At 46.4% G+C, this 14,363-nt stretch overlaps 1 protein-coding gene across 1 annotated transcript in view; it reads left to right on the top strand.

The window, feature by feature from the left end:
* Positions 1–14,363, top strand: part of LOC126285214 (43 kDa receptor-associated protein of the synapse homolog) — a 108,993-nt gene that overhangs the window by 57,326 nt on the left and 37,304 nt on the right. Inside the window, exons 5-6 of the mRNA XM_049984517.1 lie at positions 1,051–1,251; positions 7,682–7,780. Coding sequence (XP_049840474.1) covers positions 1,051–1,251; positions 7,682–7,780 — 300 coding nt within the window. The remainder of the gene's footprint in view (positions 1–1,050; positions 1,252–7,681; positions 7,781–14,363) is intronic.

Raw genomic sequence — 14,363 nt, 5'->3', positions numbered from 1 at the left:
TGCAGCCACGTCCCGATCCCTGAGTCAACAGAGGGGACGTTTACAAGACAACAACCATCTGCACGAACAGTTCGACGACGTTTGCAACAGCATGGACTATCAGCTCGGAGACCATAGCTGCGGTTACCATTGACGCTGTGTCACAGACAGGAGTGCCTGCGATAGTGTACTCAACGACGAACCTGGGTGCACGAATGACAAAACGTCATTTTTTCGGATGAATCCAGGTTCTGTTTACAGCATCATGATGGTCGCATCCGTGTTTGGCGACATCGTGGTGAACGCACATTGGAAGCGTGTATTTGTCATCGCCATACTGGTGTATCACGTGGCGTGATGGTATGGGGTGCCATTGGTTACACGTCTCGGTCACCTCTTGTTCACATTGACGGAACTTTGAACAGTGGACGTTATATTTCAGATGTGTTACGACCCGTGGCTCTACCCTTCATTCGATCCACAATAAACCCTACACTTCAGCAGAATAATTCACGACCGCATGTTGCAGGTCCTGCCCGGGCCTTTCTGGATACAGAAAATGTTCGACTGCTGTACTGGCCTGCACATTATCCAGTTCTCTCACCAATTGAAAAGTCTCGTCAATGGCGGCCGAGCAACTGGCTCGTCACAATACGCCAATCACTACTCTCGAACTGTGGTAACGTGTTGAAGCTGCATGGACAGCTGTACCTGTACATGCGATCCAAGCTCTGTTTGATTCAATGGCCAGGCGTATCAAGGCCGTTATTACGGCCAGAGGTGGTTGTTCTGGGTATTGATTTCTCAGAATCTATGCACCCAAACTGAGTGAAAATGTAATCTCATGACAGTTCTAGTATAATATATTTTTCCAATGAATACCAGTTGATCATCTGCATTTCTTCTTAGTGTAGCAATTTTAATGGCCAGTAGTGTAGCATCTCTTGCCAAAAATCTTGTCAATGTTTGTCTTACCCTAGGTTGGACTGTACCGTATCCTTCTCTCTCCCTTCTCTGGCTCTTCCTGGATTTGCCTTGTACACGGGGCTATGTGTGCTTTGTGTGGCGCAGGTGTACGTGGGCCTGTCGGAGCTGTTCGGGCGCCTGCGTGACGTGGACAAGGCGACGCGGTACGCCTCCAAGGCGTACGACCTGTCGCGGTCTCTGCAGCTGGGGGACCTCAACTCGCGCCACCACCGCGCAGCCCTGCTCCAGATGGCGGCCGCGCTCCGCAAGCAGGGGGACCTGGGCGACGCGCACGACTACTGCTCCGTAAGTCGCTCACTGGTCGCTTAACAATCGTCGGAGCACGGCTAGTGCTCTGTAAATCACTGGCTGGTCTCTGACACTGATACAGCTACTATTTCATGAGTCGCTCACTAGTCGCTTAACAATCGTCGGAGCACGGCTAGTACTCTGTAAGTCACTGGCTGGTCTCTGACACTGATACAGCTACTATTTCATGAGTCGCTCACTAGTCGCTTAACAATCGTCGGAGCACGGCTAGTGCTCTGTAAGTCACTGGCTGGTCTCTGACACTGATACAGCTACTATTTCATGAGTCGCTCAGTAGTCGCTTAACAATCGTCGGAGCACGGCTAGTGCTCTGTAAGTCACTGGCTGGTCTCTGACACTGATACAGCTACTATTTCATGAGTCGCTCACTAGTCGCTTAACAATCGTCGGAGCACGGCTAGTGCTCTGTAAATCACTGGCTGGTCTCTGACACTGATACAGCTACTATTTCATGAGTCGCTCACTAGTCGCTTAACAATCGTCGGAGCACGGCTAGTGCTCTGTAAGTCACTGGCTGGTCTCTGACACTGATACAGCTACTATTTCATGAGTCGCTCAGTAGTCGCTTAACAATCGTCGGAGCACGGCTAGTGCTCTGTAAGTCACTGGCTGGTCTCTGACACTGATACAGCTACTATTTCATGAGTCGCTCACTAGTCGCTTAACAATCGTCGGAGCACGGCTAGTGCTCTGTAAATCACTGGCTGGTCTCTGACACTGATACAGCTACTACTTCATGAGTCGCTCACTAGTCGCTTAACAATCGTCGGAGCACGGCTAGTGCTCTGTAAATCACTGGCTGGTCTCTGACACTGATACAGCTACTATTTCATGAGTCGCTCAGTAGTCGCTTAACAATCGTCGGAGCACGGCTAGTGCTCTGTAAGTCACTGGCTGGTCTCTGACACTGATACAGCTACTATTTCATGAGTCGCTCACTAGTCGCTTAACAATCGTCGGAGCACGGCTAGTGCTCTGTAAGTCACTGGCTGGTCTCTGACACTGATACAGCTACTATTTCATGAGTCGCTCACTAGTCGCTTAACAATCGTCGGAGCACGGCTAGTGCTCTGTAAGTCACTGGCTGGTCTCTGACACTGATACAGCTACTATTTCATGAGTCGCTCAGTAGTCGCTTAACAATCGTCGGAGCACGGCTAGTGCTCTGTAAGTCACTGGCTGGTCTCTGACACTGATACAGCTACTATTTCATGAGTCGCTCACTAGTCGCTTAACAATCGTCGGAGCACGGCTAGTGCTCTGTAAGTCACTGGCTGGTCTCTGACACTGATACAGCTACTATTTCATGAGTCGCTCACTAGTCGCTTAACAATCGTCGGAGCACGGCTAGTGCTCTGTAAGTCACTGGGTGGTCTCTGACACTGATACAGCTACTATTTCATGAGTCGCTCACTAGTCGCTTAACAATCGTCGGAGCACGGCTAGTGCTCTGTAAGTCACTGGCTGGTCTCTGACACTGATACAGCTACTATTTCATGAGTCGCTCACTAGTCGCTTAACAATCGTCGGAGCACGGCTAGTGCTCTGTAAGTCACTGGCTGGTCTCTGACACTGATACAGCTACTATTTCATGAGTCGCTCAGTAGTCGCTTAACAATCGTCGGAGCACGGCTAGTGCTCTGTAAGTCACTGGCTGGTCTCTGACACTGATACAGCTACTATTTCATGAGTCGCTCACTAGTCGCTTAACAATCGTCGGAGCATGGCTAGTGCTCTGTAAGTCACTGGCTGGTCTCTGACACTGATACAGCTACTATTTCATGAGTCGCTCACTAGTCGCTTAACAATCGTCGGAGCACGGCTAGTGCTCTGTAAGTCATAAGTCACTGGCTGGTCTCTGACACTGATACAGCTACTATTTCATGAGTCGCTCAGTAGTCGCTTAACAATCGTCGGAGAACAGCTAGTGCTCTATAAGTCACTGGCTGGTCTCTGACACTGATACAGCTACTATTTCATGAGTCGCTCACTAGTCGCTTAACAATCGTCGGAGCACGGCTAGTGCTCTGTAAGTCACTGGCTGGTCTCTGACACTGATACAGCTACTATTTCATGAGTCACTCACTAGTCGCTTAACAATCGTCGGAGCACGGCTAGTACTCTGTAAGTCACTGGCTGGTCTCTGACACTGATACAGCTACTATTTCATGAGTCGCTCACTAGTCGCTTAACAATCGTCGGAGCACGGCTAGTGCTCTGTAAGTCACTGGCTGGTCTCTGACACTGATACAGCTACTATTTCATGAGTCGCTCACTAGTCGCTTAACAATCGTCGGAGCACGGCTAGTGCTCTGTAAGTCACTGGCTGGTCTCTGACACTGATACAGCTACTATTTCATGAGTCGCTCAGTAGTCGCTTAACAATCGTCGGAGCACGGCTAGTGCTCTGTAAGTCACTGGCTGGTCTCTGACACTGATACAGCTACTATTTCATGAGTCGCTCACTAGTCGCTTAACAATCGTCGGAGCACGGCTAGTGCTCTGTAAGTAACTGGCTGGTCTCTGACACTGATACAGCTACTATTTCATGGGTCGCTCACTAGTCGCTTAACAATCGTCGGAGCACGGCTAGTGCTCTGTAAGTCACTGGCTGGTCTCTGACACTGATACAGCTACTATTTCATGAGTCGCTCACTAGTCGCTTAACAATCGTCGGAGCACGGCTAGTGCTCTGTAAGTCACTGGCTGGTCTCTGACACTGATACAGCTACTATTTCATGAGTCGCTCAGTAGTCGCTTAACAATCGTCGGAGCACGGCTAGTGCTCTGTAAGTCACTGGCTGGTCTCTGACACTGATACAGCTACTATTTCATGAGTCGCTCACTAGTCGCTTAACAATCGTCGGAGCATGGCTAGTGCTCTGTAAATCACTGGCTGGTCTCTGACACTGATACAGCTACTATTTCATGAGTCGCTCACTAGTCGCTTAACAATCGTCGGAGCACGGCTAGTGCTCTGTAAATCACTGGCTGGTCTCTGACACTGATACAGCTACTATTTCATGAGTCGCTCAGTAGTCGCTTAACAATCGTCGGAGCACGGCTAGTGCTCTGTAAGTCACTGGCTGGTCTCTGACACTGATACAGCTACTATTTCATGAGTCGCTCACTAGTCGCTTAACAATCGTCGGAGCACGGCTAGTGCTCTGTAAGTCACTGGCTGGTCTCTGACACTGATACAGCTACTATTTCATGAGTCGCTCACTAGTCGCTTAACAATCATCGGAGCACGGGTAGTGCTCTGTAAGTCACTGGCTGGTCTCCGACACTGATACAGCTACTATTTCATGAATCGCTCACTAGTCGCTTAACAATCGTCGGAGCACGGCTAGTGCTCTGTAAGTCATAAGTCACTGGCTGGTCTCTGACACTGATACAGCTACTATTTCATGAGTCGCTCACTAGTCGCTTAACAATCGTCGGAGCATGTCTAGTGCTCTGTAAGTCACTGGCTGGTCTCTGACACTGATACAGCTACTATTTCATGAGTCGCTCACTAGTCGCTTAACAATCGTCGTAGCACGGCTAGTGCTCTGTAAGTCACTGGCTGGTCTCTGACACTGATACAGCTACTATTTCATGAGTCGCTCACTAGTCGCTTAACAATCGTCGGATCACGGCTAGTGCTCTGTAAGTCACTGGCTGGTCTCTGACACTGATACAGCTACTATTTCATGAGTCGCTCACTAGTCGCTTAACAATCGTCGGAGCACAGCTAGTGCTCTGTAAGTCACTGGCTGGCCTGTGACACTGATACAGCTACTATTTCATGGGTCGCTCAGTAGTCGCTTAACAATTGTTGGAGCATGGCTAGTGCTCTGTAAGTCACTGGCTCGTCTCTGACACTGATACAGTTACAGCTCCGTGAGTCGCTCACTAGTCGCTTAACACTCGTCAGATCACAGCTAGTGATCTGTAAGTCACTGGCTAGTCTCTGACACTGATACAGCTACTGTTCCATGTGTTGCTCACAGCTTCTCTTCCGTGAATCATTCATTAGTCGCTTATAATCTTTGGAACGCAAGTACCACACTGCGAGTCACTCGCTAGTCACTTACATTCGGTTCAGGATTACTGTTCTGGGAATCGCAAGTACTGATCTGAGGGTTACTCATTGTTCGTCTACATGTGTCTTCACTGTGTGGCTCGTTTCATGTTGGTCACAGAGACAGTCTAATATTTCTTTTCTAGAAATGTGGGTCTGACTGCTTTATTTCAGCTCTCAGAATCGATTTTCGCTCAATGCAAACGCTGTAATACATGTGAGTTTTGACCCATTCGTAAGTTTCCCACTTGCTTTTCAATATGTTGTTTAATTTGTACGAAGTGATTTTGTGTGAAGAAATGGATGTATTACCATGACCAGAAAGTATTCGTTTCCTGCATTAAACTGAGAAAAGAACGCTTTATTTTTGATACATACGAAAACAGTGGGAAAATTGGCCACATTCTGATATTTAATTATCCAGGAGAATGGTTAGAAACTGGTATGACAAAATAAGAACCTACAGTAGCACGAATAAACAAGATGAGTTTAGCATAAAAACTCAATATTAATACCTACAATAATAAGACTGTTTTGTTCAACGCAGAATTGTGACATTGCCCGATAATGATACACTCTAAAGCCTTGTTACACATTTGACTCGCATTTGGTCGAAATCCACGTCCGGCAATCCTGTTTTATGTTTCCCGTGATTTCCCTAAATCGCTTCAAGCAAATGCCGGGCTGGTTCGTTTGCTATGGCACGGCCGGCCTCCTTCCCCATCCTTCCCTAATCCGATGGTGCCGATGATCTTGCTGTTAGGTCCCCTTCCCCAAATCAACCAATCAGCTTACCTTGTGACAGCTGAAAGTCTGAATCCTGTAAGAAGGCCATTCTTTAGGGTGCTAGAACTTGTGAACAAAGAATTCTCTGAAGAACCGGCCTCTTCAGACACACCCTTACAATGGACCTCAGCAGGTTGACGCATCAGATCGTGAAATTTCTAGTGGGCAAGCGAACCAAGTATTCTGGGTCAAAAAAATTGAAAGGGATCTGAAAGATATTGGAATACTGGATACCTGATTTACAACCAGGAGACAATAAAATAAGAAATTCGAAGAGTCATTGGTTTCTTTAAAACAAAATTAGACCCAGAACCACAACGTCATTCACAGAATAGTGAAGGATAGGTAGTATAACACTGAGGACGAAAAAATATTGGATACGTATAAAGACCAAAAGAAACAAAGCTGTTCCGAATTATCGTGCTCCTTACAGTGCCAAAACGGAGAAAAGCAATATAGTAGTACATAAATGCAGATTATTTGCTGGTTCGAAGTCGAACGTAGCAACAGGTGTGTATGCTGCGTTGCTGGTTAGTTTGTGAACTGCTGTAACCACTCTCTTACGCAATCAATTGGTTGAGACAATACATGAATGAATTATGAGCGCAGGTGTAGGAGCATATCTTTACTCGTTCAAAGGTTTCCAGGCATTTCAATTTTCTAAAATTCTGAAGTACAACAATGTTTCACCAGTAATCACTGAGAACTTTTTCATCTTTTGCTTGGTCCGAGTGGATATTATAAACGATTTTCGCAGTCATTAATGCGTGGATAAGGTTTTTAAAGATCTGTGCTTGAACACTCAATGCATCTCCTCCTCCTCCTCCTTAGAAGTGCACCGAAATTCATAAAGAAATAGTTTTTTTCTATTAAAAACAAAGGTTCAGAAAACCTCAGTCCCCCATGTTAACGAAATCGGGATACTGGAACACCTGATTTACAGACTCCGCGAATTTAGTCATCACAAACCACTCGGAACTGCCATTTGTTCCAACGGTCGTCTCGTCTCTAGTGCCATGTGATACTGAATTTTTGCTACCTAAGCCGAGTTGGATAGCAACGCTCCACCTTCATTTATGTAGAAGTTACAGTCTTGTCATATCGGGTGAATCTTTCTTGCGAAACGCTGTAGAATGTGACCAAAGCTGGAAGATACTCGTACTACAGATCCCTTCTCGTCAGAGCAGAGGTGTCACCTTTGCAACCACATAATTCTTGTGTGTCATATATCTGTAAGCACCAATACACTGAGGACATGGAACTTCCTGGCAGATTAAAACTGTGTGCCGGACCGAGACTCGAACTCGGGACCGAGTTCGAGTCTCAGTCCAGCACACAGTTTTAATCTGCCAGGAAGTTTCATATCAGCGGACGCTCCGCTGTAGAGTGAAAATTTCATTCTACGCTGAGGACATGACTACAAAATAATATTATCTCTCAACTAAGTGCAGAGCTGGCGCTGTTTGACGCGTCTCGAGGCGCCTGATGCAGTGGAGCGCTGGCTTACATGTGAGCTGTATCTGCGCAGACTCAGAGGTGGTTCTCGTGTTGCAGGAGGCGACCCGGCTGGCGCTGGTGTCTGGGGACCAGGCGACGTACGCGCGCAGCATCCGCATCATGGGCGACATCTACCGCAAGAAGGCCGAGATCAATGTGAGTGCTCACGCTCCCGCCTGATTCCTAACGTGTGGCGTTCAGCTTGTGGGATGTTCTCTTATATGAGGCATCGAAACGTGCAACCACTATCCTCGCCCTATCTTACCTAAAGCATCGATTCATCTCGGTCAGCCGCACGAACCGTGACAAGGCACTTTACACGGCGTGGCTACCCTGCGCGTCTCCTATACAAGCCTCTTCAACTCTGCATATACACTCCTGGAAATGGAAAAAAGAACACATTGACACCGGTGTGTCAGACCCACCATACTTGCTCCGGACACTGCGAGAGGGCTGTACAAGCAATGGTCACACGCACAGCACAGCGGACACACCAGGAACCGCGGTGTTGGCCGTCGAATGGCGCTAGCTGCGCAGCATTTGTGCACCGCCGCCATCAGTGTCAGACAGTTTGCCGTGGCATACGGAGCTCCATCGCAGTCTTTAACACTCGTAGCATTCCGCGACAGCGTGGACGTGAACCGTATGTGCAGTTGACGGACTTTGAGCGAGGGCGTATACTGGGCATGCGGGAGGCCGGGTGGACGTACCGCCGAATTGCTCAACACGTGGGGCGTGAGGTCTCCACAGTACATCGATGTTGTCGCCAGTGGTCGGCGGAAGGTGCACGTGCCCGTCGATCTGGGACCGGACCGCAGCGACGCACGGATGCACGCCAAGACCGTAGAATCCTACGCAGTGCCGTAGGGGACCGCACCGCCACTTCCCAGCAAATTAGGGACACTGTTGCTCCTGGGGTATCGGCGAGGACCATTCGCAACCGTCTCCATGAAGCTGGGCTACGGCCCCGCACACCGTTAGGCCGTCTTCCGCTCACGCCCCAACATCGTGCAGCCCGCCTCCAGTGGTGTCGCGACAGGCGTGAATCGAGGGAAGAATGGAGACGTGTCGTCTTCAGCGAGGAGAGTCGCTTCTGCCTTGGTGCCAATGATGGTCGTATGCGTGTTTGGCTCCGTGCAGGTGAGCGCCACAATCAGGACTGCATACGACCGAGGCACACCGGGCCAACACCCGGCATCATGGTGTGGGGAGCGATCTCCTACACTGGCCGTACACCTCTGGTGATCGTCGAGGGGACACTGAATAGTGCACGGCACATCCAAACCGTCATCGAACCCATCGTTCTACCACTCCTAGACCGGCAAGGGAAATTGCTGTTCCAACAGGACAATGCATGTCCGCATGTATCCCGTGCCACCCAACGTGCTCTAGAAGGTGTAAGTCAACTACCCTGGCCAGCAAGATCTCCGGATCTGTCCCCCATTGAGCATGTTTGGGACTGGATGAATCGTCGTCTCACACGGTCTGCACGTCCAGCACGAACGCTGGTACAACTGAGGCGCCAGGTGGAAATGGCATGGCAAGCCGTTCCACAGGACTACATCCAGCATCTCTACGTTCGTCTCCATGGGAGAATAGCAGCCTGCATTGCTGCGAAAGGTGGATATACACTGTACTAGTGCCGACATTGTGCATGCTCTGTTGCCTGTGTCTATGTGTCTGTGGTTCTGTCAGTGTGATCATGGTATGTATCTGACCCCAGGAATGTGTCAATAAAGTTTCCCCTACCTGGGACAATGAATTCACGGTGTTCTTATTTCAATTTCCAGGAGTGTAGAATGGTGGTCAGGAAACGTCTGAAAAGCTTGTAAGGGTGGTGCAGAGTAGATTGTGCTGAGAAAACATTGTTAAGAAAAAAATCGATACGTTGCGCCGTTTCAGGATTAATAAGCATTGAAGTTAACCAATCAGGCCATTGAGCGCTAAAATTCAAGCAGCTCGCCAGAGACGGAGTCGCAAAACGAAGAACGCGCAACGGTCTGATTGGCTAACTTTAGAACTAATTGACTCGGAAACGGCGCAACGTATCGAATTTTTTCTTAATATTCTTTCTCAGCAAAAACTACGCTGCAACACCCATGCAAGCTTTTCAGACGATTTCTCACCATCCTCTATACTGCAACCTACATCCATTTGAACCTGTCTACTACATTCATCTGGAGGTCTTGCTCTTTACTCTCTCCCCCCCCCCCCCCCCTACGAACACACACACACACACACACACACACACACACACACACACACACACACACACACACACACACACACGACCTCATTCAAACCCAGTGAGGTGCTCACGACCGTTAAGCGTTTATTTAAAGAGAACCTGATTTGCAACCTCGTGGTGGTGCTGTTTCTAGCGCCATACATATGCGACTGTCACGAATTTTGAATAGACATTATCTTTTAGACGTAGCAAATCAACCACCAACTTTCGTTATCTCGCACAACTCTTTCTTGGTGTGCGATTTCTTTTTTCCTTTAATGTATTTCATGCAACCCAGCCTATATCATCCGCATCCATATTGGATGTTGGATTGGGTGTATTAAGGTGCATGAAATATATTCTAGAGCAGTCTTATTTTGTTCACACTGCACAGTAATCTTACAAATTAAGATTTCTCTCTAACGTACAGTTCTTTTTGTGACACTCTGGTTACAGCCACCAGTCACGTTTAAATGTGACAATAGTTATCATTTTACTATTTTAGGTTCTTTAGACATATACCATTTGTGCCTGTATTTGTATGTTCTGTCCTGTGTAATGAAGTAGTGAGTATTATTCCATTCCTAGAATGGCATACAACTTTTGTATTCAGCGTTCACTGACAACTATATACTACTTTTTTTGTAGCTCAGTAGGTCAGGCTTGAAAATGAAACTGTAGGGTTCGAAACCAGTCGCCTAATACATATACTGCAAACTGTTGACAGAATCGTTAATAAACGCTTCTGGGATAAAGAGTTCACCAGTGTTAGTAATTATCAGCCTATACGTATGACAAGGAAACGTTGGTTATTCGTAGGAGATCATGGAGTAGATGTTAGGAACGAATGTGATGGAATTTGAAACAGGGTCTCTCAACTACACTGACTTGTAATAATAAATAAGTGGTGTAAATGGCAAAAACGTCATTATATTTATGGACATCACGAAGACCTATCACAAAACATATAATCAGAAGCTAACTAACTTCATCCTCACAAACCTAAGACATAGAAATTCCGTCGAAGTGGTTGTCACAACTGCAGGAATTCACATAAACTCAGACTATAATCCTCTCGAATAAGATCTAAAAACTGAAAGAGATAACTCTTTTGAATAGAATGAATACAGAATTACTTAAAGAAAAGACAATGGTATAAAAAGAAAGCTAACTCACATAGAAAAAAGTAACAGTGTTAACGATAACTGGAAATCGCTTGAAGAGTTTGTACTTGAAGCTAGCAATGGAAACGTCAGTAATACAAAAAAAACTGGAAAACAAAAATAGACAACAAATAAAGCCTTGTGTACGGATGAAAAAAGTAATCATAAGGCTATAACAAAGAGAATTATAATAAAACAAATGAAGAGATCAGACAAGATAATTCAGATACAGGGAAATTATATGAAAGCGGTATATGAAGAAGTAGAAGGGCTGGATAAAAAATATCATACTTTTGGAGTCCACAAAAACATTAAAGAAAGTACAGGTGCCCCAGTAACTTCAGTATGTCGCCCTCGAAACACTTCTTTGTAGTCCTTCGCACCCACTGCAAGACACCTGCTCGCGCTTTCTGGGAGTCTGCAAAATGATGTCTGCCCAAAGATTTCTTCATAGTCCCGAATAGGAGGAGCCAAGTCAAGACAGAGAGGTGGGTATGGTAGTACCTGGAAACCCCATTTCAGCGATGGCTGCCATGGTTTTCGTACTAGTGCAGGGGCGAGCGTTGTCGTGTTGAAAGAGCACCTTTCGTGACGGTACACGCTCTCCACACACTGCCAACAATCATCTGTGAATATCTGCGGCGTTTGCATCTCCTTCCGCAGAAACCATGTCGTCCAGCGCTGTTCTTCATAACAATCCTTGTTTTCCGCTCACTTAAAGACAGCTCCTCCCAAATTGGGCTGTAAAGTGAACGGATTACACTTTTTATGGTTGTCCTGCCATCTACGGTTAGACTATACTACCACACACTCGCAACTGTTATAATGAGTCAAATGGTACACCACGAATGACGGGAAAAACTTAAGTGTAAATCAATATGGAACTCCCTTCTTAGAATTGAACAAGCCTGAACTGCCTTTTTTAAGACGACATCTTTTTTTACGAATCCTAAAGCGAACTTACAACTACGACTCCGAATGCAATCCCGTTGCTCTTGTATGGAATACATATAGCGCAACAATGAAGAAGACTGAGCGATTGCTGTGACCGTACCTACGAGTGTTAAAAACGTCCTAAACACAATGAGTAACCAATGACGATGTTGTAAGGCCAATTAGTAAGGATAAGGAAGCGGGGAACACAGTCAGAACTAGAAAAGCAGAATATTTTGGTCACATCATGAGAGGAGAAATATATACAAGGTGTTTCCGTTATAGCGTGCAAAAATTCCACAGGACATATAGGATGCCTCGACTGAGCCGTTTGAGGTGGGGAAACAGGGGTCGAAAAAGCCTGCTTAAGGAAATAATAGGAATAAAATCACATTACCGTGTAGTTACAGTTAACTGCAAATACTATCACTGAAACAGTGAACGTGCCATTTGAACTACATCTTAGGAAATGTGCTGAAACTGACGGCCATCAACCTCAATGGGAACATGACATTGGCAAACAAAATTCTGACGCACCCTTACAAATATCCCTGATGTGTTTCGAGTCACATTACAGGCAGCTTAAGTTCTGGCAGCTAATTCCATCTCAGTATCACTGGTGTCTCACACACAAGTGGCTTTAGATATCGCCATAGGAAATAATCAAGGGGATACAGGTCAGCTGCCTTCGCAGTTCATGGAATAGGACCTCCCCTCCAATCCAGCGACCACGAAATAAAATATTGAGATGGTTGCAGACATCCACAGTGAAGTGAGACGGTGCACGATCATGTTGCATCCACATTCTCTCATGTACATTTAAGGGTACATTCTCCAACAACTCAGGAATAACTCTCTGCACGAACCTCCAGTACGTGTGGCATTCAGATGCCCAGATAGAAGGTAGGTACAATAAGATTGTCGCCTAAAACGCCGGCCCAGATATTCACAGCAAAACGTACTTGTTGCTGAGCCAGTACTACAGTGTGATGGCTTTCCTCATCCCACACATGGCTATTCCTGCTGTTCGAAATACCGTCACGGTGGAATAAGACGCCGGCCGCTGTGGCCGCACTGTTCTAGGCGCTTCAGTTCGGAATTGCGCTGCTGCTGCGGTCGCAGGTTCGAATCCTGCCTCGGGCATGGATGTGTGCGATGTCCTTAGGTGAGTCAGGTTTAAGTAGTTCTAAGTCTAGGCGACTGATGACCTCAGATGTTAAGTCCCATAGTGCTTAGAACCATTTGGAATGATACGTTGTCAGTAAACAGCACGATTTAGAGGAGATCTGGTAGATCAATCCATTGTTGGATCAACCACTGACAAAATGTGACCCTTGGTGCTAAATCCGTCACAACCATTGCAGGGACTCTTTGGGGCTGATATGGATGTAGTTGTTGTTCGTGGAGTGCAATACGACGAGTACTTGTAGTGTGGTCCGCTGGAACACATTCCAGCACCTCCTCATAATCGGGTGTGCCAGTGGACCTCATGTTGCCAGGTCCCCCGTTTCTTCTTTCCAGTGAACCAGTCTCACACATTCATCGATCGAGAGAAATAAACACTCGTCATAACGGATGATTCCTGTTAGGAAATCGTTCCGTGCACAGCCTTTCAGCAGCGACAGCATTGCAACGAACTTCCTCATACGCAAGGTGCATGTCAGTGAGTTCTGCGAAACTGTACCGATACCGCTCCATCGTTTTATACTGTACATCTCTAAGTAGCACTGAGTAACGAATGGGTCTGTCGTTGATGCATAGCACGTTCTGTCATGCGACAATGTAAACACGATACAACAGAGCCACCTTGTGGACAAGTGAAGTAAACAAAACCTGCATAATGACTTCCTAGTAGTCAGGTCCGTCTTCCTTGCTTTATAACACTACCGTCCGCTACTGCTATACCATAACCTTAAAGTTGGAAGCAGGTCGTGAAATAAAACTATCTTGTTAAAGCAATTATGGTATAAAGCAACAGAGCAGTGTTACCCTCTGAGAGGAATTTTGTTGTGTTGACCGTGTTGTACCTAACGGAGGTGGCTTATCGGAAATGAAAGTCAGAATTACGTAAATATTTGAACAGTAACAAACAAAATTTTCCCTATCTGCACTGTTTAACTGAAAAAGAAAACGGTCGCCAGCCTAACTAGGCAAGAGAATGATTAACATTCTCGTTCAAGAAAATAGTTATTCGTAACTTTAATGGATAAACACAACCTATACTTGGGCCACACGCGAGTGCAGTGAACACTGACACATACACGTGTTTACGGTAAGATTGAAACTAACAGTTAGAGCAGCACAAACTATTTGCAAAATTATAACATACCGGAACACACTATTAATTCAGGGCTTACACAAACTGAATGGTCTTTGTAACGTTATTATTACTATTCACTGCAGAATCATTAAATGC

This window comes from Schistocerca gregaria, chromosome 8 (assembly GCF_023897955.1).
Source record: "Schistocerca gregaria isolate iqSchGreg1 chromosome 8, iqSchGreg1.2, whole genome shotgun sequence".
NCBI lineage: Eukaryota > Metazoa > Arthropoda > Insecta > Orthoptera > Acrididae > Schistocerca > Schistocerca gregaria.
Note: the sequence above shows the minus strand (reverse complement) of the source record. Positions and strands in the feature narration are given on the sequence as shown.